The following is a 27853-nucleotide window of genomic DNA, read 5'->3' as shown; positions in this document are numbered from 1 at the left end:
TTAACCAGAAGATGATAGTCAAGATCTTGATTACTACAATAACATCAAAGCAGACAAGGATAACAAGTAATAACCAAACTGGAAGATGGTGGATCAGGTTAGCTATAAAAACAGTAATTATTTCAAATGTTGTATCTGTAACCCATAAATACAGTCAATAAATGTATGGGTATGTTAGGTAATTCTTTCAATTTTTATCCACTCATCTCCTGTTGCAAAGTAATAAACCCTGGAGGATACATACATTTTAAAAATAACTTTCCAAGGTTTAATTGAAGAAATATGGTATGTGTACCTGTTCATATAAAAATATATCTGAACATCTGCATGTTTATTTAAGTTTGTTTGCTTAGTTTCAACAGAAATTCAATAATTTAATCATCTTATCTTTGATAAAATTTCTGTGTACTTTATGTATATATTAGAGTTATCTTAATATTAAAGATTTATTTTGTTCCTTATAGAACATTTGGATTTAGATTTCTGGAATTTTTCAGTTTGATTTTGTTTAAAGTTAGAATTAGATTGGATTTATTTCAAAGAATCTGTTTACAATAGTTTATAGTCTTGTTCATTTTGCCAATTATGAGCTAGGTCATCTGTATTGAACTTGGTGAGCATAAATAAAGAATGGGGAAGAAAGCTATGATCAAAACTACTCACAAATAATCACAAGTGTTCGGATTAGATTTGAATTCATATCAACACAACTACTGTAACTTATCCAACTAACTATAATATATGTTTTTAGATTTATTATAAACTGATTTGATCATAATAAATAATTGTTTACATATATAAAATAATGTACCTTTTCAACTTCTGCTCTAGACAAATTAATATCTGCATCTGCTCTAATATAATTATCTTGTGCTTTTTCAGCTTCTTTGAAAGCTTTTTCATAAATTTTCTTTGCCTAAAATACATTGTTATTACAAATTCAATATCAAATAAAAATATTATATGTATATATAATCATTTACCTTTTCTAACTGAGCAATTGAATTCTGTAATGTATTTTGAAGTTTAGCACCTTCATGTAAATACTGTAAAATTTTAAAAATACATTAAAATATTTGATGAAATAGAAAATTTAAACTAAAAACCTAAAGTTTTTTAATTTTATACCTTTTTTCTTTCATCTTTCATTTCCTTAACAAGAACTGTTATTTCTTTTACAACTGAAGTAGTAAGATTTTCTGCAATAAGCTCATGTTGACCAGCTAGATCATTAATTTCTTTTGTCATCTGCATAAATGCCTGACATGAAGATAATCTGTAAATATTAATTAAAATAAATTTTTTCGAATAGTTCCATTTGATTCAATTCAATCAATGTTATAACTTGATAAATTATTAAGAAAAAACTGGCGAGGGCCTGACTTTTCCAGCATTCAAACATGAGGTTAAGAGACCATTAGGAAGCCCATTAATTTTCAATTATACTAAGATATAAAATTTAAGTAATAACAAAAGGTTAAAAAAAAGTAATTTTGTTGAATTATAATAAATATTTTTTTAAATGGAGATATTTTAAGTTTAAAAAAACACTATGACACTAGCTGGAGTTAAATTGTTTGTGTTTTCATCTGTTATGTGATGTTATTAAAAAGTAACTTTTATATTATTAATTGTTATAAAGAGGCAAAAAAGGCTTAACTTTAAGTGAAGAAATGAATTTGTAAATGGCAATAATGACAAATTTTCTTTAAGTTCAACCCCATTTAATAATATAAGCCATTGATCACGTCTCAGTTTATCTGTAACGGTATGCCTAGAATGGCCACTAGGGGCACCCCTAGCTATTATTTAAATTAACAATAAATGCAGTGTTTTGCGTTTTTGACTGTGTTTTAGTAGGGTATGCCATGAGAATGCACATTAAGAAGGGATTTTTTAAAATTCCCCCAATGAGGAGAGGATACCCTGGATCAAGGATTACCCTGAAGAACTTGGCTTCTACTATACTATTTTTGTGTTTTAGTAGTGTACACCATGAGAAATTCAGTATATTATTATTTTTATTTGTAATAGGAATTTATTATTGATATGAATTTATTTATACCATGGAATGACACTGCTGCTGCTAGAACGCCCACTAGGGAGCGTCTCGGGCTACTAGTTCAAGATATGACATGACCTCTTTTCATCTCCCCATTCCCCTTCAGTTCAGTAGTCTAAAATTTAATAGCATCAATGCCCCTTATATACAACTTACCATGCCAAATTTCACTTCTTAATCTTTATCCCATTCTGAGATAATACATGAAATAGATGCCAACACAATTCTTTCCCCCCCTTTTTTTTTGTTTACTTTTTTCGGTTCAGGTCTTAAAACATTGAGATTTACGAAAAGTCGAGGTCAAATTTAACATGATAGAACACATGTTATAACACCAGGAAAGTAATATAAATTTGAAAAATATTAAATGTTTCAACAACAAAAAATCTTATTTTTATTAACATTCTTTGTTTAATGCTAACTTTAGATTATTAAAAATGTAATTAAAATTTTTTGATCATCATCTAACATCAAAATATCACTTCTCTACAAAATAAGATAATTTTAAAGCAAAATAATTTCCATTATTTCAAAAAGTTTGGCTAATCATTATAATGAAACTAAGATTTATAAATGAGACATTTTAATTTCAATTTTTTTTACACATAACATATATTAAAACATTTTAAATTTGTAAATATATTATAAAAAGAAGACATAACAGAAACAAGAATCACTTCAGAATAAACAATACTTACTTGTAATACTCATCTTCATTAATTTTCTTTGGTAAATGATTTTTGATAAGTTTTCTGAAAATAATTTAAATCCCAAAATATTATTTTTATTATAAAAATCAAATTTCTATACTTAACGAAATATTTTGTATGCTGCAGCATTAATCTTTAAAGTACAATATTATGATAAAACAAAGAATAAGGAGAACTCAAATATTGTTTCCAGTGCTTTTTGCTTATAAGGTAAATTTGTTTGTATCATTATTCTGTGTTTTACTGTACCACTTTATAAATATATCGGAATATAAAAATATTCCATATTCAAACGTACAATAGTGCAGTGAATATGTTTTAATTCAATGAATTTGTACTTAAGAATAAGTAATACAATTTCTGGAATAAAAGGGTCTCGTAAACCATGAAGTGTCTGTTTTACTGAATGTTCATATCAACAGTGACTTTCAATTCCTCAGTGATGACAGATGGGTGCCCAGATCTTGGCTCGTCATGGATGTTTGTCCTTTTTTTGTTGAATAAATACCACTTATGAACATTTCCCTCTTCATTACATCTTCCCCATAAACTTCAATATACTAATGCTGAATTTCTCAATGTGAATGTTTTTTGCATTAAAAAATTGAATTATCAATTGTACTTTGCAATTAGCAAGATTGCAATTAATATGGTTTTCTAAACACTATCAGTAAATATGTTTTCAAATACTAAGAATCTCAGAAATGACTAGGATGCCTAGAAAAAGCTGTTGACCTTAAAACAGCTTCAGTCAATGTCATGCATAGATGGGATGCTCAAATGATTCTTACTTTACAAAACAGCCTTTGTAGATATTATTAGCTTTAATAATCTAATATTATCTTTTATAAAATGAAAATATATTATTGATTTATTAAGAAATAAAGTTTAACATAATTTTAATATTTAATGGATTTTAATTCTATCTATACAACATATTATTTATTATTATTATTATTAGTTAAATTTAAACAAATATTTATGTGAACTAACTTGAGTTTATAAGCATATTCATGTTCAATACTGCATCTTTCTTTAACAAATTGTCCATATTTGTCTAAAAAATCAATTCCTCGATGAGTGTGTATTGATAAATTGTCATATTGATCCTGAAAGAAAAGAAGAAAGATATTTTACTTTAATATAATTATAAGTATAGCTTTATAGTTCTGTGCGAACTGTACAGATATTATTGTTATAAAAATTATATTGACCACTAAAATAAATTATATAGTTGATAAGAGATAATATAGCTTTAAAATTTAGAATTTAATTTAGTTTTTCGAAGCATTTGATATTTTCGAACAACTTGATAATCATTTTATGATATAAACAAATCAATATATAATATAACTAAAATCAACTTTTCTTTATTATATAATTTATTTCTCTAAGTCTATCTTTATATTCCACAAATTTTCAATGGACTTAATGTCAGATCATTTAACTACAGCTATTTAATTAAACTGGAGGTATTTTGTTGTATTTCACAAATAAAAAATAACATGGAATACAATGCTCTTTCTAACACATTAATATTTGCTATTTTTCCAAGAGCCATTATATCAAAAGTCCAATGGTAATAAGATACAAACTATTGCCATGAAATATGTTTTAATGCCACTTACAGCATAGTAAATAGTCATTTACATATTCTCTTTCATATTTGATAAATTTTTACATTTCAAACTGATTTTTGTTGGAAAATATTATACTTTTTGTATCATCAAATGTAAATATCTACGAAGATAAATGTTAATTTCATCAGAGATCTTCACGAGTTATCATTTTGTACTTAGATCAGAATTGTTCCTTTTGTTAAAAGTAGCCATCTTTCAAATAGGCAAATAATTCATATTACAGTTATCATAAAATTCAATTTTTATCATGTTTTACTACTTATTCTATACACAGACACAATAAATTGCATAATAAACTGTTGAACTCATTGATTTAAGTTTAAATTTTTATATTTTAATAATTTTAAGATTTTTTTTATGATGGAAAAAATTTTTTTATTAATTTTATTAAGTCTTGTTAAATAACAAGTAAAGAATAAAAAGCTACGAAACAGGTAATGTTCGGTAGCTCTATTTTTCATTTTAACGTTGCATCCCAATGTCATGTTGCAGTCATTTTTCACATTGAAAAAAAAGGATTCAAATTAACTGCTCATTACTAACAAGGCTCATTTAAATCAGTGTTACTGTTGAACATTTTAACCAATGTCTGTAATTGGTTCATATGCCCATGTAACTGACTAATGACAATAGCTGATTATTATTTTGAACTGAAAATGTAAGCATGTATCAATTGTAAGATGCACCTCTATTTTGAACAAGTAAAAATGGATAAAAAAAATAAATCATATTCATCATTCTGTATTTGTTTACTACATTAAATTTTCATTAATTATTCTAAATATAAATTTACAGTTTTAAATTATGACTTGTAAATATGGTAATTATCTGCAGTAATTTTTTCATAACGCATAAAAAAAATTAGATATATCATTGACAACTAAAACATGCACATACATAGTGCCAATATTAATGCATTATGATGTTAATATAAAAGTGTCTTTTGAGAATTAGCTTGATGAATGTATTATTTAATAAAATTATCAAAGAAATGAACAGAATAGTTTTCAGCTATTCTGTAAGCATTTCAGCATCAGTATCAAAAATCCATTATTTTGATTTTAGTAAATCATAAAACTTATGGCTTTATAACTGGTAACTTGACAAAATATATTAAGAAACTACAAAAAGATGCTGGAATTTTTCAATACAAATTATACATAGCTTATAAATTGATAAAAATGTTCTATTATGTTTGATAGATATGTTAATTACATATCTGATGTCTTAACGAAAAAAATTAGAACCTCTTCATCTATTAAATAACATAATAATAATTTGTTCAGTTTTAAATAAAACAAAAAGTCCGTTTCAAATCAAGGATTTTAAATCCCGATGTTATATTTAGTAATCTAATTCACATCATCATAATTAGTTTCACAATGATCATTATTTCTCAACTATTTCATGGAAGAATTGCTAATATCAGAATTTTACAAATTTGTTATTATGTGTCTGTATGTAGCCTATGTAGATTTTCACATACAAAAATATATGGTATATTTTCATATTAACTATACTAGCTTCAAGTATTTCCTACTTTGTTATTTCTATCAATATAACAAAGGACTATGGATTTAAATTATCTCCTCTATTGAGTCACAATCTAGTGATTGAGAAATATTACTCTGTAATAAATAAGATTTGTAATATAATTAATCTTTTAATTAAAATCATTTTCTACAACAAATAAAACAAAAACAATAATTCAATAAATAATAATTTTCCTTAATGTGGACTTAATTGTTTTTTAATTTTAGACTGACTAAACTCATTCTAGAATTTAATATGCACTACTTTAAATTAAACTTCATTTAACTTATCAGTTATAATAAATAATCTTGTCTTATAACTACGTAAAATAGCAAAATATTATCAAATTTTGAAAGAAAATAAATTATATCAGCCTAGAAGAAACAGTACGCATGGAATGTATCACTAACATACAAACATCAAACACAACAACAGCTAAAATAGTTTTTAAGCTAGCATACCATTATAATACTTATATAAATAACTGACCTAAATTTCACATTAAGATTTAATAACTGAAAGAACATTTTTAGCATAATGAATTTTAAGTTGATTTATTTAATTATAAAATATATTAATTTAGAACTACTGTTAAACTACAAGAGGCCTCCTATCCTTATATAAAATTTTTATATGATGTATAAACCAATGTCAGTAACAGTTATCTGAATTTATCCATTACATTCTTTAACGAAGAAGCATAAATGCATTTATTCTACTAGATTATCACCTTAAACAGTAATTATATAATAAATTGCAATTGAGATTAACTTACACAGCTATCTAGATGAATAAAGTTCATAAATATCAGCAAAATATTCATAAAAGTTTTTTTTTTTTTTCAATAATAAAGTAGATAATGTCTTCTGAACAAGATATAATACAGTAATTTACAAAAGTCAAAGAGGTTAAAACATTTCTTTGAATTTTTTAAAAGGTTTTTTTTACAAAAAACAAAGATGTAAATAAAAACATGTGTTTACTATTTCAACCATAAAATAAGAATCTATGAGAAACTAAACAATTGCTAGAAATAAAATGACAATAAGAAATGCCAATACTAATTACATCCATTTATAAGAACAATCAAAGAACAAATGTATATTCAATACTGTTATTAAGAATGAAATGAATAAGTCTTATTTTTTATATGTTTTGAAAATTCGTTTATAAATGTTAGCAACAAAAATATAACAAAACTCCATTCATTTATGAACTGTTGATAAAAAAAAAAAAAGACAAGCAACTTATATCTACTAAGAAAATTCTATTGATAAGAGTATTGCTTCATTTCACAGTAACAGTAAAACATTTACTGACATTTTTTTTAAAAGTCTTTGAATATAAGTGTAGTTCTAAGAGCTTTATTTAAGCCCTTCGTGACTTGCAGAATATTTCCTGCTTGTATATATAATTTCCCTGTAATCATAAATTAATGGCAGCATGCCAGGTACTTCGTCAATATTATTCTTTTATCCTGTATGTATAACATTGGAAAGTTTTCAAGTTTGATTTGAATATAATAATAGTACGAACAGAAACAAAAATTGTTTAGATATATACTGAATGTTAGAAATTAAACATATTAAAATATTTAATAAATAGTTTTTAAGAACTCTTTCTAAATAAATTTTTTTATTCATTATATATAGACAAAGAGTATTTCTAGACTAAATCTCAGTGTGGATACTTTTCCAATATTTTTAAAAGCTTTTGATGCTTTTGATCAAATAACACTTAAATATTTAAGTTATTAAATTTTAAATCTAGTTAAATTAATTCAACTCTGCAAACTTGATAGAAGAGAATTTAAATGTTCGTAAAATCTTACATTAATAACTTCTTTAAGCTTGCGACAAATAATGTAGGATTATTTTCTGAATAGAGATAAGTATTCTAATATCAAAATATATGAGTTCTTTTAATACAATAGAAAATTATTCAGTAAATTAATTATAATTGTTGAAAAAGTGCATTTTCCTCTAACAACAATCAAATACTTGCATGTTTACATACTTTACAATTTTCTATTAGTATACTTATAGTTAATTTTAATATAGATCTAGTGCACACGATGATAATAAATAAATAGATTATTATTAAATAAAAATTTTTGTGATTCTTGGATCTACATGTCTTCATAATTCTTTTCAATAAAATATAGAGATAGGAATCTCTTACATTTTCTTTACATAATAAAATGCATTTTCAACTTAAACAGTTCTTTCTTTAATTAACTCTATATCACATTTTGTTTTTTAAAGCATCAATACTTTATATCAAAGTTTCCTTATCCAGTTGATTCCATAATATAATTCCTTTATTCAGAAATCACTAACTAAATTAATAATATTCTTCTCAATGTCAGATGTGGTAGCTGTGTATACGTAATGTCTCTTTAATCCGAATAAATAAATTAATAATACAACTCATTTATTATTATCCTGTATTAAACATTCAATACAGGATAATAAATGAGTTACTGATTTAAGTAGTGATATTTTTGAATTAGACTTTATATCAAAATAATAAAACTATTTTATGGGCTTAATCTAAAAGACTGATGATACAGTTATTGCTATTTAAAGGAAATAATTACTAAAGATACAAAAATTACATTAGTTTTATTAACCAGTTAAATTTGTATTTTTTTTCTTATTTAACATAAGACAGGATTAATTTTGAGTTTTTTTATAACTTACTTTCTTATTCTTACTCTTTCTTATTGTCAAAAAAGCCAAAAATTAATCAAAGTCATCACTTATTGAATAGGCCATATCATCATAATCGCTTTGCAGTTTTCATATCCATTACACTAACTTTCATTGAACAAGGTAATAAAATGAGAAATTTGTTTTCTTTATGTTACTTAAACAAATTAAGGCTACAATTGTATAATGCTTAAAGTATCTTTCTGCATTAATTATTGAATATACAAATTAAATTTGTTAAAATAACATTTACATTTCTAAAGAAAATCAAGTAATAATTTATGCTGTCGTGATAACTCTGCATTTAATAAATAAGTGATTTATTTGTAATTTTAAAAAAAATTATAATTCGTTTATAAGAAATCAACTTCTTTGAAGAAAATAACTGAAAAACTAAAACAAATGATATACAATTGAATTAAATAATTGTTGTTGACAATCAACAAATGCTTACAAGTTACATTAGTGATTAATAACATTAATATTATAAGAATTAAACAGTTAAAAATCCAAATGTTAAATTCTGATGCCTTTCTTGCTCATATCCAGTATTGTATTTTATATACTCTTAAACAATTATATAATTTATGAATTCAGCTTCAAAATTGTTAAGCAAAATATGATTTTACAGTAGAGCATCGATTATCCGAAACGATTTAGAAAAGCTTTTTCGGATAACTGATCATTTACAAAAAAATATATTTAGCACAAAACTGTACTGTATATATATATTTTGTATCATGTCTTACAAATACATATCTTATATAAAGTAGAACATTAAAGTAGGCCTACAGTTTAGGTTGGCAGGGAGGGAAAGAGTGCTGTGGTGCCACAGCACTAATGGAAATTTGAATTTGCCGACTGGAACGCTTTCAGTTAACCGATGTTTCGGTTGATTGGTATTCGGATAATTGGTGCTCTACTGTATTTACAAACTCGTGAATGCAAAATGATATATAAAATACTGAAGACTAAATACTGACAATTGAAACTAGGTTTCTATAATGGATTAGCTTCTTGTTAAATTTTTGTTACCTTTTAATTTAAATTTGTTTTATTTAAAAAATTACTAGAAAAAATAATAATTATGGCATATTAAAAAATTATTTCTTTGCATGTTAAATTATAAAATAATAAAATAACTCCTTTATTAATAAAATGTTAAAAAATTGATTACCATAATGACAATTTTATATACATATATTATTATTATAATTATTACATATATGAATCCAACCATAACTGGAGTGTCATCTTAGTATCAAGGTCATATTCTACAAAAGTAATTTTTGTCATTCTTTTGTTTTAATATCAAGAATGCATGCAAGCTCTAATAATTATAATCCTCAACATGAAAAATACAATTGTCTATTGAATTATATTTGTACAGTAACTAAGAATTAATTTAATAAATTTAATTCAAAGTTATTATTTTTTCTACTTGTTTATGATGCCATAATTTTATAACAAGCTGCCTCTAGGCTTGAAAATTATGATACATATTCAAGTTATAAATACTTTAAGAAACAGTTTCAAAAATATAATGATTTTTTTTTTTAATTATTAATTTTAAATTTAAAAACTTTCATAGAAATGTATATATAATATAATATATTATATTATATTATTAGTGTAGGCAATTTATTTAAATGACTATGGCTTGTGTGTTTATTGGGAAATTATTATTTAGATTTACATCTTTGAATTTCTTATTTTCCTTCAGTAAATTCAATAACAAAATGGTTCTATTTTTAGCAAAGCTCATTTTATGTGTTAGACAGTAACAGGGCAGTTCAACTTCTGTCCAGACATTCAGTAATAATGATGAACTGTATGTTTTACATAATCCAAACTTTACCATTTTACATGTTTCTCTAGGTACTCTTTCTCTACATACTGACACTTCTCCCATCATTTTGGCAATAATGCTATGCCCTTTAGAATAGAAATCTTTCAGAGTATGGTCTTGCATGTGAATTAGTTGGGAAATTCTGGATCACTCAGTCTATGATCTGGATGTGTCACTGTGCAATTATCAATTGTTTGGCCCTTTGAAAGAAGTTTTGGTGAACAGAACATTCACTCAGAACACTCAGATTTCAAAAAAAAAAAAATTGTCATGCAGAAGTCAGAGAGTTTGTCATTCAGTGGCACCAACACCGGTCAAGACTTCTATCCTCTAATCTAACTGCTCTGGTCATTGCCAAAATGATAAGAGAAGTGTCAGTCCATGGAGGGGAATACCTAGAGAAAGAAACAAATTTGGAGTGGTCACCCAAAAAAGTGTCACCCTTATACTTCAATCTCTTAATCTATTTTCAAGCTTTATAAATTAGAATATAAAACAGAAGATTTAATGACTCCATTAGAAAAAATTGAACATTTAAATTTGAAAATTTTAGTTGGTTTATATGGACAGAGGATTCACTATAATATAGAATGTAATATATATGACATACATTACAAAACAGATCTACTAATAACAATTTCTTGAATATTAGATAGAATAAATGTTTATATAAATATTTTTAGATATCTATTTTCTCTATCTATGACTGTTATAAAGCTTTTATATTCACTTCCAAAACATACTGTAAACATTTCTATATCAATGATTTTTTGATATTTTAACAATTAAACTTTAAAGATAGTAAATGACTCAATGTTAAAATTGCTTTTATTAAGTTACAATTAATTAATGTAATCATTTCTTTCACGCGTCTTTAAAATGCAATTTAGTGTAGCTTACAGCTTAAAATAAATTAATTGAATATGCTTAAAGCTACAAACCGGAAAAAATCTGAACTGTATATAAAGAAATTTGCATATACTTTGTTTAAACAACTGGACCATGTATATTATTGTAATGTAATTTACTAAAATAAATTCTACTTCTTCCTTTTAAAAAAGAATTATTTTAAGAACAGAAATCTCACAAAACAATGTTAAAAAATTATTCTATTAAATTGTATTCTTATAAAACTGTAAAAGAATATAATTTAATCTGAAAGAAGCTTTTCCAGTTTAAATATTTTTCTAGAAAAATACTTAAACTCTAGAAAACCATATCATAAAAATTCCAAGTAAGCAAAATAGAACATATTTGTAGTTTTTTCCTCCACTTTCTAAGATTACTGTTTGAAAAAAAACCTATAAAATAGCTTAATCATCATTTTATTGTATCTACAACTAAAGGCCAGAGTAATATAGTCAGATCTAATTCTCACAATTCTATTATTATAAACAAATTAGCAAACCAAAAATATCAACATTAGAAAAGAGAGAGAGAGAGAGAAAAAAAGCAAGATCATAAAAGCAGACCAACGGACAGTTCTTTCAGATAAAAATACCCATAAAGATAAACAACATTACCTATCTAGGACTCTACAAAAATAAACTGGGAATGAAAAGTGTATATATATATAACAATTCCAGTACAGATTAAACATTTAAATATCAGAAACAAGAGGAAAAACATTTTTTGTATAAAAAAACTCGGCAATTCAAGGTCACAAATAATTACAGATTTATGCAATTTACCTATAAATTAAGCAATTTAAAAATAGAATATATATATATATATATATCTGTAGCATCTTGCTTGTAAACTCGATTATAATGATAATTTACAAAGTAGCAGGTGATACTTCATAAAACCTTTGCATATATCCGGGAACGTCTCCTTAAAGCTACAACTCTTCCTGAACTTGAAACGTTCTGGATTTTGTAACGCCTTAAGCGATAATTAAGCACCACTAACAATATAAATACTTCGAGCTACGTTCTCCGTTAACCCAAACGAGTCTAATTATTAAAATATATATATATATATATAAATGAATGATGTCAAACGGCCATCTTAGTACGAAAGTAATTTACAACAATGAAGTGCACGTGTTGTTTTTACACGTAGTATCATCGATAGATGATGATTCACGGAGGAGGAGAATCCATTTCCTAGTTATGGATTAAACTTCCCTTTTTCTGCTCCTGTTTTTTTTTAAAAATCGGAGTCAAATGTGGATATAGGCTAGTGCAGCCAACCTGATCCTAACCGACAGGAAATTGTCTAGCAGATGTGGAACGTAACATAAAGGAAGGAAACTCCCCACGGTGTGGAACTAAGTCGAACATCTGTCGAGATTTCCTCCTCTTTACTATAAGCAAGCTCAGAATAATGCAAAAAGAAAAATATTCTCATGTGATGAGCTATAGTTTAACGAACAACCTGTTTATCATAACGTGTTTTATGAAATTTAGGATGGTCCCATAGTAACGGAAAAACCGACAGCTGCAATATGGTGACAAATGGCATTAACCCGTAAAATTAGTCATTCATTTAATTTAACAGATGATGAAAGTTCTACCTTCACTTAAGCAACATCCCGGACATTTGTACAAGAACTTATCAGAATTTCGTTAGATTAATTAAGGATTAAATTTCGTCACAGACGGGAATTAACCGTTTTCTGCTCTAAAAATAAAAAAAAACTAACGATAAAACGGTTAAATTATTTTAAAATAAGATAATTATTTAATAAGGCTGATAAATAACACTTTTATTGTGTTCTGTTTACGTGGAGAGGATGTATTTGATATCTTTTCTTTGCGGAAATGCATCATACGAAAAAATTTCCAAAATGGCACCTGTAAAATCCACAATATTAACGGATGATAAATTCATAGTCAATAAATTTCGTGAAGTTTCTATATTAAAAAACTTCAAGGATAAAACAGATAAGAATAACAAAGATTTTAAAATGAATGAAATCAAAAGCAATCTTGCTTAAATTTCAAGGATTTATACAAAAATTTGAAGGATGAAGTCAATGTAGAAATTAAATTTATGTTGTAATGTCGGAAATAGATATTAATTAAAAAGCCAATAAACTACAATGCGATTTCAATGACGACGATGCATATTAAACTGTAAAAAAAACCAAAAGATGAAAAAAATTTTGAAGTTAACGGATGCAAAATACAAATTTAAAAAAAAAAATATATATATATATATTTATAAATACAAACTTGTATTTCATCTTGACCTTGAAATGTTATCTAGTAAATAATTGGTGCTATTTTTTAATCTTAAGGCCACGTTCTGGGTTATGGCTGAAGGCATTTACTAAATTATTATGATTAATTTTTTAGAAGAGCGAGATACCGTGTATATAAAAATAAATCATTCATCTGCGAATGATCTAAATTAAAAAATAGAAGAAAAAAAAAAACTTTCTTACACGTAAGTTCTACATAGCCATTTTATGATACCATTCCTGTTTAGATAAAAGACAAACTTATGGTAACTCCAATCATTCTAAACATACTTTCATCCTGACGATAACCTTATTTGTTATCTGGGGAGAGCGATAACTGCCATACCAACACAACTATTGTACGTATTGGAATTCCAAACACCCTCGTAAGAATCACGTTTAGCCGATTTTGTTACTAAATCTGGACAAAAATCTTAGAATTTCGACAAAAGCTCAACAGGAAATATGACATCACGCACTTCTTTCCTGTCCTTGTAGCATTTTTGATGCCGTTACTATAAACAAAGCGATAGATTTATAATACTTTTTACAACCCTGCTGTTTATAGAGGTTATAAGACTTCGGATATACCAAAATAAAGGTATCGATGCTAATTACAACGTCCGGACTTTCGGGCGAAATTTAATTATTCACGCTCGGTTTGACCTCAAATACTTCCACTCTTTAACGGACATGAATTTGAAGGTGGAACCGCTCCACCTACTGTACATAACATCCTCTGCACTTGCACTACATCGACATAGAAGGAGAACCTCTGCCAACGCTACAAACACAGACCCACCCACCAATTCTTCCTGAGATTTTTTTTATATATATATATAAATATCAAAAATTCCTCTTCCTTACGAAGCAATTAATAAAAACTAGATAAAAACAGAATGAAACGAGGCCAAGAGGGCGATATTTAAACGGTTGGCGACCCACAACTCGAGGAGACGAAAATTATACGGGATCGATGCACTCCGCTACTACCACCAGAAGTCTGCGTGACTCGTGACGTTTCTCATTCACGAAACAGTATCCTGAGAAACAGATTCGATCCTTTGATTCCTGAAGCCTTTGTTGCATGGCAATAGTAATGTTGTAAGTTGGAACCATTCCAAAAATGCATCGAACAATGGTCGCTTGCGTCAAATAAGGTAGTTGATACGTACGAAGGACGAACCACCAACACCTGTACTAATTGGGACGATAAATGGGTTCTCGAAAGTCTCATTCTAAAGACCATTGTTTCTTTTATAAATACAATGAAGCGCTAGCCTAATTAAGTTTTAATATGTACTACTAAAGAGGTCGAAAGATTTCTCTCTTGTAAGCAATTTTTTTCCGTCTTTCATACTTTACAGGGCATTTGTAGCGCTTCTGTTCGTAACATTTGCAACTTTTTTTAAATCCGTATTAACACTTATATGTCATTCTTTACGATTTTCTCGACCCTTCGACACTTAGGTTCATTTACGATGTTTTTCCCCCCTCTTTCTGCCATTAATTTTTATTTTAAATATTTACGATTTTTTATGACAAACAACTCTCTAAAACTAATTTTCTGACTCTAAATCATTTACATAATATCCGGTAAATTCTTCATTCCCATTTTTAATATGAAAAGGGCGTTTGTAATGGTTTTTTCTGCGGTTAATTCCCACTTAAACATTGCAGTTCTTTGTCTTTAAAGTCAACGGATCATTTACTATGCTACTTACATATATTTTTTCTAGTCTCTTAAAATTAAAGTGCTTTTTAATGCTTTTAATAATCAGAATAAACACGAAATATTTTACGGAACCAAATTTTTTTTTAAATAAAAATTTAGAAATTACAAAACTAAAACATAATTTTTGTAACATTTATACATCCGGATTCATTAGATCAATTATCTAATGCTAAAATATTCTTTCAAAATAATAGAAAAAATAGTTTTTAACGTGGTATTCAACGCATTTAACGTCTCGTTTACAGCAACGTTTAAAACAGAGAATTTTGATTAGAAACACACTCTTCCTGTGTCGATGAACTCTGCTACTGTAGCTCTATACGTTTTTAACAATTAGGAGACGACGTCTAACAGAAAATATCGAATTAAAAAATTAAACTCGAATGGACAAGTCATGTTTAAAATAAGAATTAATCAGCACGTTAACGAAATTAAGTTTAAATCAATAATTAGTTGAAGAAATGCTTAAATACCACAGAATGGCGGAAATGTTCTAATATTTTAATGATAAAACAGTTGTTCACTTTAAAAATATAAATACTAAATTAAAATTTAATAATTTTATAGCAGCTTTTCAAGATAATTCTAAATATAGTTTCAATTTCACGAATTAATTATACTTAAAAAAAATTGTTTTTTAAAGTAACAATTCGAAATTGATAAAAATTAACACTGTAGACTTTTACTTGGAGAAGATTTACTTTATAACATAGTTTCCGAAGGAGAAAATATTTCCAGTTATCTAAGAAAGTATAGGTGGGTTACAAAAGCCGTTACGCTCAAAAAACACGGCATTTTTACACTCGAAGGTACAAGTAAACAAACACGGTTTAGCCGCTCCAGAGACCGCGACAATTCGGTGACATACATAACCATTTTTCTCTAGGTCATAATCGAACAACTGCTGAAAATCTGGCTTAAATGTAAGCGAAGTTAAATTTTCCAGCTTATAAGATGTATGTAAACTTCCTATAACTTTCAAGGTTGTTACAATGAGAAAACCAGAATGCAAAGTGGGTTAGTAGGATCCCTTGGGTACAGATATGACATAGAGATGTACCGAAAATATTAAAAATAAGGTTACTGGACATTTTTTACCGCCGACAACTTACAAATAAAAGGACAAAAAGGCATTTAGGATGTGAAAAACATCCTTACAAAAATGAATGGTGTGAAGTGGTTTATGAATAAAACAAAAGGTGGTTGTTTGTAACAATTTAAGTGTGTCCTTCTATGGACAATTTATTCTCTTCTTTCTGGTGGATAATCAAAATAATTTCCTAGTGACAAATCTTTATTTGTGTAAAGTTATCGATTTTAAAATATATTTAACCTATATATGATAAAGTTTTTTTTGGTTTTTCCAAATGATTGGTGATGATGATAACTGGTTTACAGCATCATTAAATCATAGAAAATGAGTAAGAAACAGGAACAGTTTAAGATTCTTAAAAGAACTATTTCAATTTTTTCTGCTTCAAATTATAATTTTTGAACCAATTCACATTGAAAGCTTTCACTTTTGTGATAGTTGAGAAAATTTTAAAAGTTCAAGAAGGCAGAACTGAATAATAGAAAAAGAAAAGTACTCCAATGGATTAAAAATAGAAATTATTCACATTAATAAAAAAATGGGTTTTTGAAATATCAAAGCATTATCAATTAAAAATATTTCCAGTAACACTTTCTATAAATAATTGTAGAAAACAAGTTTTAGTAAGCTTGATTTAGCTTATAACTAACTTACTGTTGTGAAAGTTGAATTTAATTAAGACATTTAATTTTATTATAGGAAACTATAAGATTTAAAAAGTGGAAAAACATCTAATGTTTTTTTATTTATATATTCTTTTGTATTATTTTTAAAGTTTTGATAGTAACTTTTGTCTAAACATGCTGTTAAAAGTGACTAAAAAATGACTAAATGACATATCAAACATGCTGTTAAAAGTGATATTTTCATTGTTTAAATGATAGGATATATAACAAAATTGGATAATAATTTCAATTCTAAGTTCCTTGGTTTTTTTAATAACAAAATAATCTTATATAACTAAAACATAAATCTAAGTTTAATAACTCCAACAAAACATTTTTATATAAACAATATGACAATTTCTCATACTTTCCTATGTAATTTTAATAAAATATATAAGAGATAATTCCAAAATTATTACTGTTATAAAAAGAATTTCCCAGGAAATGTTCAATTAAGTAGAATAACTTGACTCATCAAAACAATTTTACAAGGAAGGCTGCTCTTGATAAATACCAGTCATTTCCATCAACGAACTAATCACTTACCAATTTTTAAAAATAACTAACATTTACAGAATTAATACAGAATATATTTCCTAAATTTTTTTTTATCTGAAGTTTATTTCTTAAACATGAATCAAGGAAACATTTTTACTACTTACAACTATAAATTAAATTAATAGAAAAATTATTCGTTATTCTAATGTGCTATTCTATGAGTAACTGTCTGTGGTATGAACATATTGAAAATATAATTTTGAGAACAGTTGTTTATTTGCTTTATGAGATAAATCTCACTGCTTCCTTATGTTTAAACACATCTTGAAAGGAAGTAGATAGTTGTCCTACTGAAATACAAAATATTTCTCCAATTGCACAATTAGATACAACAAAATTTTTAGAAATTCAAGCACCTGAAAATATCTTAATTCTCAAATTTAATATTTCAAAAAAAATATTTGAATTTTTCCATTTACAGCCTATATAAATAAATATAAAACAAAACTGCAATTTAGAATATAAATTATAATCTGTTAAAATTTTCAGCCTTGTAAAATAAACAATATTTTGTGATCTTTCATCTGACACTCCAGAGTATACAGTATATAGTCTAAACAATGCTGTAAACAATGGCAGCTGTTTTTTTTAAATGTGACAAAATTTTGCAATGTAGTGTAAATTTCAAAAAATAAAAAAATAAAATAAAAATTTTTATTAAACAAAACTAAATTTAAAGATAAATAATGAAATAATTACTGGAAATAATCCTTAAATGTTCCAAAATTCAAATAATTCATTTCCAAGGTTTCGCAAATTTTTATTATTATTTTTTGAGTTGATTATACTACATACTGATTATGGAAATTTCTTATCACAAGCCAGAAAGATATTAAAACTGGAAACACTCCTTTTTTTAGCATTTTCTTACCTTACGTTATCTGAACAGTTATTTGATCCACCTGTTCTTATGCACTAATTTTTCAAGTGATTCTGAACAAGATCGTAAGCTAGATAATAATTGGGGCCAACGAATGCATTTATTTACTAACGAATTTAGTACAAATTAAAAAATTGCTTTTATTACGTGAAAATAAAATACTTTTACATAATTAGTAACCAATTATAATTTTCTTTCGTAACTGTCGTCACTTCTGTTTTACAGTCCTTTGTAATTTAATATAAATTTCTAATATTGTTTTTATAAAAATTATCAAAATATTTAAAATCCTGTAAAATGAAACCACGTACAAATAATGTATGATAACAATAAATTAAAAATAGTTTAATACTTTAAAAAAATTTCTAAATTATTATTTTTGTTCCGTCTAAAAGAATTATTTTCTTTTTGTTAATGTAACTGCATAAAAAAAATAAGAATTAAATATTTGTATTTATATACACACAATTCTCAAATATTATAGTTAAAAAAATATAAATAAAAACAAAATTATTAAATATCAGTTTAATAAATAAACAAACAAACAACCTTCAAATAAATTTACTCAAAAGAAATCTCTAATACAGATTAAATATATTATTATATACTTTATCTTATATCTTGTAATAAATATATTTAACAAAAAATAAGCTTGAATACATTTAAAATTGTTAATAAAAATTCCAAATCTTGCAAGCATTTTTAGGTAATCAAATTAGATAATAAACTGATAAAAATTTTTTATGTAAATCTAATTTTTAACTATGTATTATTAAATTGTTATAATTTTATTACATATTAAAATGATACGTTTTTAAAAATAAATTATCTCTTATAATAAAGATCACAATATCATTTATTAAATTAGTAAAAGTAATAAGGACCTCCATTAATATAATTCCCACACATTCCTTTCCAGACAAATTACTGCAATTCATGTCATCTTTAAACGGACTCTACTTAACAATATACAGAAGAGCGTCTCACTAAACTCTCTTTCCTCAATGGTCCATTGATGAATTTTCTCATTTATTTTATGAAAGTGCAAATGTAGTTAAGGAGAAAAATGGATTCTTTTGAAGATAAATGTATTATTGAAAATTAATTTCATTGGAAAATTATACAAAAAAAAAAAAAAAAAGGAAGATCAATCACTTTAAATAATAAATATTAATATGAATAATTTATCAGAATATATTTTAAAAAATTCTTATTAAAAATCTACATTTATCACCATAAAATCTGTTATTTAAATTTTTCATTTTTCCTTATAAATTAAAATAAAAAATTCTAAATACTTGTTTAGATAATCTAAAAATTAAAGATATATTTTGCTACGGGCTATAAAAAAACTCCAATATAATTTTGTTAATGTTTCTTTAATATAGAAATACATTTTTAAAATTATATCTTATAATAAACTGGTTGTTGATTTTTTTTACGAGAACCTTAAAGGCAAAACTACATAAGATGTTATTTAAAAATTAAATAATAATAAAAAAAAATTGAATAAATATAACTGAAGAGTATAAAATGAATATTCAGAATTTCAAATATGTTAACAAAATTAAGAAAACAGGATTTAAAATTTATACTTTAATAAAAAATTCTCTTTAATTTTCTCCTTTTGATGAATTTTTAATATTTTATTTATTATCATGTTATATATACATAATACGTTTACAATCCAATAGAACTTTATTTTCTTGAGAACAAATACATATGGTTATAAGTAGCTGTTATCAGCATAATTATTAAAAAAAACATTATGACATGTCTGAATACAATAAAATCATATTTTTATAGTATATAACATAATTTATGAACACAACATGTTCTTATATTTGAATTATTGCCATAATTTCTGTTCTCAATAAGTAATCTTTAGTGGCTAATTAACATAACTGAAAATGTTTGTTATTAAAGATCAATGAATTATAGAAGTAATATGAACTTCACAAGTGCAGATGAATTTTAATTATAATTTTTTTATCCTGGTTTTAATTAATTAGTTTTATGAACTTGTTTGCTAATTCTTTTCCAGACTAATATATCATGTTACAATATTAAGTTATTCTGTAATCTGTTATCAATAAATGCATTTTTATGAGGGTAATCCCAAAAGTAAAATCTCCTAATTTTTTAAATACAAAGAAACGTTTATCCAAAAATAAAGTTCATATCATTTTAAAGCTTGAACATTTATCTATTTTTCTACATAATCGCCATTTCAGTCAATGCAATTTTTGTATGCCCATGTCATATCAGCTTGCTGCCACGTCGTGTTAAACCAATTGAAATTCATTGCCAATTGACGGAAGTGTGTGGCGAGTCGTGCATAGATGTCAAAAACATCCTCAAGTGATGTAGAGAGTTTGCAGCTGATCATACCGAAATTCACAACAAAAAAAGAAACAGGAGACTGTCAATTTCCGACGAGACAGTTGAGAAGGTTGAGCAAACCATGCGTGGAGATCAACGAATCACTCTAGATGATCTCTGCATTTTGATTCTTGGGGTTTTCCCAAAGCACCATTCATAGGATTTTAACAGAAAAGTTGCAATATCAGAAGGTGTGTGCAAGATGGGTCCTGCGACATGTCGGCGAGCTGGTATGACACGGGCGTACAAAAATTGCCACAGCGCCTACAAAAATGCATCGACCGAAATGGCGATTATGTAGAAAAATAGATACATGTTCAGGCTTTAAAATGATGTGAACATTATTGAAAATAAATGTTTCTTTGTATTTTTTAAAAAATAGGAGACCTTACTTTTGAGATTACCCTTGTATATGTAAATCTTTTAAGGTTTACATATAATTACAAGTACAATATTCTATACAGAGTAATAATTTAATTATCTTGTTTTCTGCTAAAAATGTAAATTATTCAAAACATTTGAATATTTCTGATCTAGTTCTGACAAGATTCAATATAATGCACTTATTGATAATAGATTAAAGAATAAGTTAATACTTTAAAAGATATTTCAAAAAATATTAAAAAAAAAGCATCTTTGACTTAAGATTTCTGGAATTACTTAATATATTAGAATAATTTTAATTTCATCTTCAGAAGAGAAGCATATTTCATCATATTTACAAAATAATCAAGCAGTGACATGACAAAAAAATGAAACTAAGCTAGAAATGGATACATCATAAACTAGATATATAAATACATTGTATTTTAACAACTTTTTTGTTGTTATAAGTTATAAAATAACAACAATAATAAATATTAAATGTCAACAAATAAAAAATGTAAACAAACTTATTAATGAAAATAATCAGAAAAACCAATATTTTTAATAAAAAGAAAAAATATCCAACAAAAGATTATAGCTAATGTACTATACATAAAAATTTACCTGAATCATATTAGTACAGATAAAAATTTTAAAAATTACCAATGATTTAAACACTGCTGTAAGCCAATTAAGTGAAAATATTAACTTGTAAGTGTAAGGAAAAAAAAGGTTATAAGCTAGAAAAAATTTCACATCAAACAAAAATAGAACTTGAATTTAACATTATAATACTCTTATTGCAGCAGAGAATGACATATAAGAAATACTTTAAGAGTGTAGTTATTTTTTAAAAAATAAAATAAAACTTTAAGCATTGTTTTAAATAAAACAGTCTACTTTCATACACACAGCTGTAATGTCAGTTGACATAGTACCAGATAGTATGCATGAATTGTATTTCAGTACAGTTATTTATTAAAACCAGCCATCAAATCATTTAAAACAATATCTTGCTATACATTTATATTATAAATAATTTTAAATAATATATTTTACAAATTTAAAAAGTCTGTAATAAGCTATCATTAAAAAAAATTACATAATTACCTAAAAACCAGTATATTTTCTTTTTATTGGCATTATAAACTTAAATTATTATTTTATGCTTTGTAAAGGTTATAAATGTTAGACCTAAATATAATTTTATTAATAATTACACTATTTTTAAAATAACTTATTTGACATTTTAATTAAAACTTTTTTCCCCTATTTTGAATATATAGGTTATAAGTTTAGGAACAGAAAAACAATCTTTACGAAACTTTTCTTTCCTTTCATTGCATATTAAATATTCAATTTTAAATATTTTTTCTTTAATTTAGAATTAAATATAATTAAGAAATTTAAATTTTTAATTATTTAATAAATTTTAATTTAAAATATTCTTCAAGATTACCATATTTGAAAAGGTATAGGATATATTCAACTTTATAAGTATATTATTTGGAAAAATTCCCTTCATAATATGTGTAAATTGGACAAATTAATTTTTTAGAATGTTTTTTAAAACAGATTTCTTTTAAAATATAAATGCATTCTATAAATTCTAATGTATTCATTTAATAGAATTATTTTACAATAAAGGTTTTTTATATTCAAAAATTTCAATTATAAAAAAACTTTATATATCAGTAAAAATGATAAAAATTATTAATGTAATGAGTAGTAATTATCTAATCATTAGACGTTTTTGTAACGTTTATCAGAAATTTGACATTAAAACATCAAAAATTTTTTTATTTTACTGAAGCCAAGCCTATTAATTAGTTTCAGTAAAAAATTTACATTCTATTTTGTTATCTTTTCAAATAAATAAAATATCGAAAAAACAAAAGAAAATTAAATGTGTTTAATGTCGAAGATGGCCTATATTAAGGTAAAAATATTTCATATTTAAATGTATTTTTTGGTAACCTAAAAATACCAGTGTTTTTTGAATTAATTAATATGTTATGGTTCCAAATTTTGTAACATTTCCAGTTAGATATGTCACATTACTGGCAAACATCAAAGGAAAACGGATTGTTTACTTCTTAGAACTGAAGAACAGTATGTTTTCTTAAAACAAATAAAAAGAAAACCATGAAGAATTACTAGATTTGAAAGAATTTCAAAGAGTAAAAATATATTTTCAAGCAAACAAAAGGACACGAAAGTCATTGATTAAATTTTTTTTAATTTTCAGTGCAAGTCTACTTTTTCTTGTATAAACAACATTCTTTCTAGAAGTCAGCATTTTGCTGCATATATGATTAATTGTAATATAATAACAACTCGAATAAAATTTAGTCTGTGTTTTGCTTCATAGCAAAGTTTATATATTTCCATTTATTTAGAAATATATTCTTACTTTAATATACATTTTTTTCAAATATTAGCAACTAAACTGCACAATAAACATACTTTTCTATTCTTATGATTACAAAGTAAAATATAAAATCTATCAAATTTAGTAAAGAAAAACATTTATAATAATAAAAACTTTAATTCTAAGCAATATTTCAATGCTTCAAGCTATTCTTCAGCATTATTTGGGTTTAAAGATCTGAGAGCAAACTGAAATATTCAGAAAGTGCCTTTAAATAATAAATATCATCACAAGTAGTGGTATTCAGTTGATTTATTGTATCATTTCTATCTGCATGAAACTATTTTTAAGTCTATTTCAACAGTAATTTTAAAATGTTAAAATTATTCAGATCACTAAAAGCGTACAAAAAATGATGTCAAAATAATTCTATTTTCCTTTTAGTTATATATAAGACAAATTTTTCAACTGCAAATTAAAAAGAAAAAAAGCACTACAATTTATCTTAAGGACTAAATTTTATTTTTAATCTTTTAGTCAATCTTTTGTTTAAAAAATTATGGTAAAAAGTAGATAATTTTTTTACTAAAAGTATGTTATTTTTCTTTTTTTGAATGTATTCATACATATTGAGAAACTCAATTCAACAAAAAAAAAAAAAAGGTTCAGCACACACATTTTATACATAATTAAATAACTTTTTAAATTAAGATAATTTTTAGCACTTATTTACAAACTACTATGTACATAAATGAAAAATATAAAATGATTATTCAATGTAAACTAATCTCATTTCATTTATCTAAAGAAGTTTAAAAATCTGCTACTTTTAAGGATTCATCTCCTAGAGAATCCATATATGTTGTGGTAAATCAATTAATCAATAACAAAGTACTTCATTGTCTTTGAGAATGAACATGTTTAAATAAAGAATTCTTAATACTAATCAATCATTTGCAATTCTAAATATAAATTATGAATTAAAATATTAAAAAAAAAATAATAATAATAATACAGAAAGAAAGAGTTACTATGAATTTCATTAATCCTAATATGAATAATGTATATTAAATCATCATCAGATGAGGTCATCAATTTTAGATATTTTTTTGAATGAAATCTGTCATATTATCACTCAAAGTAAGCATTTATATTAAATAATATATTTTTAAAAATATTTATAATAAAAATTTTTGTTTTTTACTTGTTAAATCATAATTTTTTAAATTAAAAACTGTAAAAAATTAATAACAGATAAATAACTTTTATAAAATAAAGATAAGATATTTTATAATTTTTAATCTTTTTGAATGATGTCAAAAATGAAGTACTGTACATTATCAATAAATTATCTATATAGTGATAAATCAATGTTTATTGAATATATGTAGTCTTTTATAAAATATATGCAACTTCTTAATATTTTTTGATCTTTTAAAATAGTTTTCGAATTATAATTATTATAAATTTTAGAAATAATACTTTTTTTCCTTCTTTATAAATAATTTATCTTACAGTAATATGAAAACTTGAATAATTACATAAAAATTCAGTGATTAGTTATTATTAAATAATCAAAATCAAATTCATTTATATATCAAAGCAATTTAATAATGTATTAAATTACATTTTAATGATATTTAAAATTTATATTTAAACTAAATCCTTCAGTATATCTATAATTTATCAAGTTTATTTTATCAGTCTGATTAAAAGAAATTTAATACATTACTACAAATACAATTAAAAAAATATGAAAAATATTTTCCACATTAACTTTCAAAGTCTAGAAATGTATTAGTCAATTAACATGCAATTAAAATTTTTAAATTTATCATCGTATAATTTCCTGAAATATAATTTTCTTAGATTATTGAACTTTGCTATCTTCTTATACATTGATTGGTTAAAATTACTCATCATTATTATTATTATACAATAGACTGATTAAATATTATATCTCGATTATGAAAAATATCAATGATTACCATGTTTCTTTGTTATAACTAACAAACTTTGAACATATTATATGTGATTAGAGCTCATTTTAGATAAATTAGTTAGATTATTTTTGAAACTTGTAGTATTTAACACCAGTAATAATGCATTTTAACTGTGTAAATAATCAGGAAAACAATTAATAATGTTGGATTTACATTACTGACAATTGAAACCATGAAACAAATTATAAACATTAAATATTGTAATTCATGAACAGTAGAAAAACAGAATCACTTTTCATTATGATCGAATTACAATATCCAATTTAATTAAATAACGATCCTTGTTAATCCAACGGAATGACAACCGATGAAATTTCAATACAATAAAAAAACATAAGAATCAATTGATGAATTATACACATAAAAAGCAAAAGTGTTATTTAAAATATTTTTAAATGGAAAATTTTAGCAGTTACGAGTTTAAAAATACATAAATAATTTCTATTATCGGTTCTTTCCATTATAATATTCAGAATTACTTATGAATCACATACAGAAGCGGATCAATGTAATAACGGAAACCGATACAAAAACACGAGTTCAAATCGAGTGACAACGGAAGGTTAAAGGTGAAACAATTCAAATTCACTTGACCTTCGACTGATCAAATAAAAAACACACTAACTTACCCAAAGATCCACACCCCAACTCATTGTTTAATTGAAAGTCTATTTAATTCATTCGTAAATCATATAAAAACGTGCAAAATATCCAAAAGAATCCATAGAAACAGCAATAAGTAAAGAACAATTCTTTCCGTTGACTAGAAACACGTCGCCGTCCACATTGATCCGCCCTCGCACTGAGATACCAAATGACGTCAGAAGATAACAAACATCCGATAGCCAAATAATAGCCAAAATCACTTTTCAAAACAAATTAACTAAATAAATCGAATTATTAATTGTATTAATAATAAAAATGAAATTACAAGAAAAATTAATAAATAATTTATATTATTATATTTAAAATTAAAACATTAGTTAAAAGATATAGATATAAGCCGTATTATTAATTTACACACACGAGGATAAATTTTTTAAAAGAAATTTCACGTAAATGACAAATGTACTTTATTTAACATAATACTTATAAATAATATTATTTACAAGTTTATATATAAAAAATACATAAAATATATACAGTAAATCTGTTTAAAATGGAACCCGAAACAGCCGGATGGCGGAGCGGTTTAACGTAGAATCTGCGTCTCTGGAGGATGCGGAACCGAATCCAGACAGATCTAAAACCCACTTTTCGAAGCGGCTGTTCACCCGAATATGTCGGGCCCCGTCCCTCACCGTCCTGGACCCAAATCGTGGACGCTGTCGAACCCATAATAGACTTGCTTAAAAACGGGCCTTTTAAAACCTACAGGGCGGAAACAATTTTAGAAAAGAGACCGAGCTCATAATAGATATGATTAAGATACCCTTTTAAGTCCACAGAGAAATAGGGTAAAAAATGAAAAAAATTGTCGTCAATAATTTTGAACTTGGATTGTTTATAGCTTAAATTTGATTCGAATACCTTTTTATTCTAAAATATTTAAATGCTTTTATTTTTAAATTTAAAATATTTTATGAAGTTGTTTTAATTTTCAAAATAAAATTTATATTCCATTTATTAAATATTTTAAAAACTACAACAAACATTTTGAATATTAATGTCTCTTCGCGTGATTATTTGAGATGCGAGTGGAAGCGGTGATAATGGAATACAATAGGCAATAAAACAATCGGGTGATAACAAGATTTTTGATATCATTCAATAAAAATTTTATTATTCTGATAAAATCTTTATTGAATCACGTGTTTGTTGTTATAAAATTTTGCTGAATATGAAAAGTGAGAAAACCCATAAACAATAACTAGACATTTCTTATTTAGTATAATCTGTAATGGCCAAAAAAATTGAGTATTCTAAATTGAGAATTTCAATATAAAAACACTTGTTTTGTTTCATGTGCTTAACAATACTTTATATCCACGAAAAATTTGCGCCTGACAATTTACTTCACCGCTCATTAAATGTAATTCATTCAGATTATTCATATGTTATTCATATTTTGAAGTCATAACACGAAATTATCAATGTTTATTTCATGT

At 25.1% G+C, this 27853-nt stretch overlaps 1 protein-coding gene across 3 annotated transcripts in view; it reads right to left on the bottom strand.

The window, feature by feature from the left end:
* The window catches only part of LOC136973749 (formin-binding protein 1-like), a 42370-nt gene extending 15821 nt beyond the window's left edge, over nt 1-26549 (bottom strand). For all 3 annotated transcript variants that reach the window (XM_067268496.1, XM_067268497.1, XM_067268498.1), the window contains exons 1-6: nt 26375-26549; nt 3766-3881; nt 2761-2814; nt 1129-1276; nt 984-1046; nt 812-916 (exon numbers count right to left, since the gene is read on the bottom strand). In XM_067268496.1, coding sequence (XP_067124597.1) covers nt 812-916; nt 984-1046; nt 1129-1276; nt 2761-2814; nt 3766-3881; nt 26375-26398 — 510 coding nt within the window. In that variant the 5' untranslated portion in view covers nt 26399-26549. The remainder of the gene's footprint in view (nt 1-811; nt 917-983; nt 1047-1128; nt 1277-2760; nt 2815-3765; nt 3882-26374) is intronic.
* Nucleotides 26550-27853: the final 1304 nt, after the last annotated feature.

The sequence above is a fragment of the Centruroides vittatus genome, unplaced genomic scaffold (genome assembly GCF_030686945.1).
Source record: "Centruroides vittatus isolate TY-2023 unplaced genomic scaffold, ASM3068694v2 contig_329, whole genome shotgun sequence".
Lineage (NCBI taxonomy): Eukaryota > Metazoa > Arthropoda > Arachnida > Scorpiones > Buthidae > Centruroides > Centruroides vittatus.
Note: the sequence above shows the minus strand (reverse complement) of the source record. Positions and strands in the feature narration are given on the sequence as shown.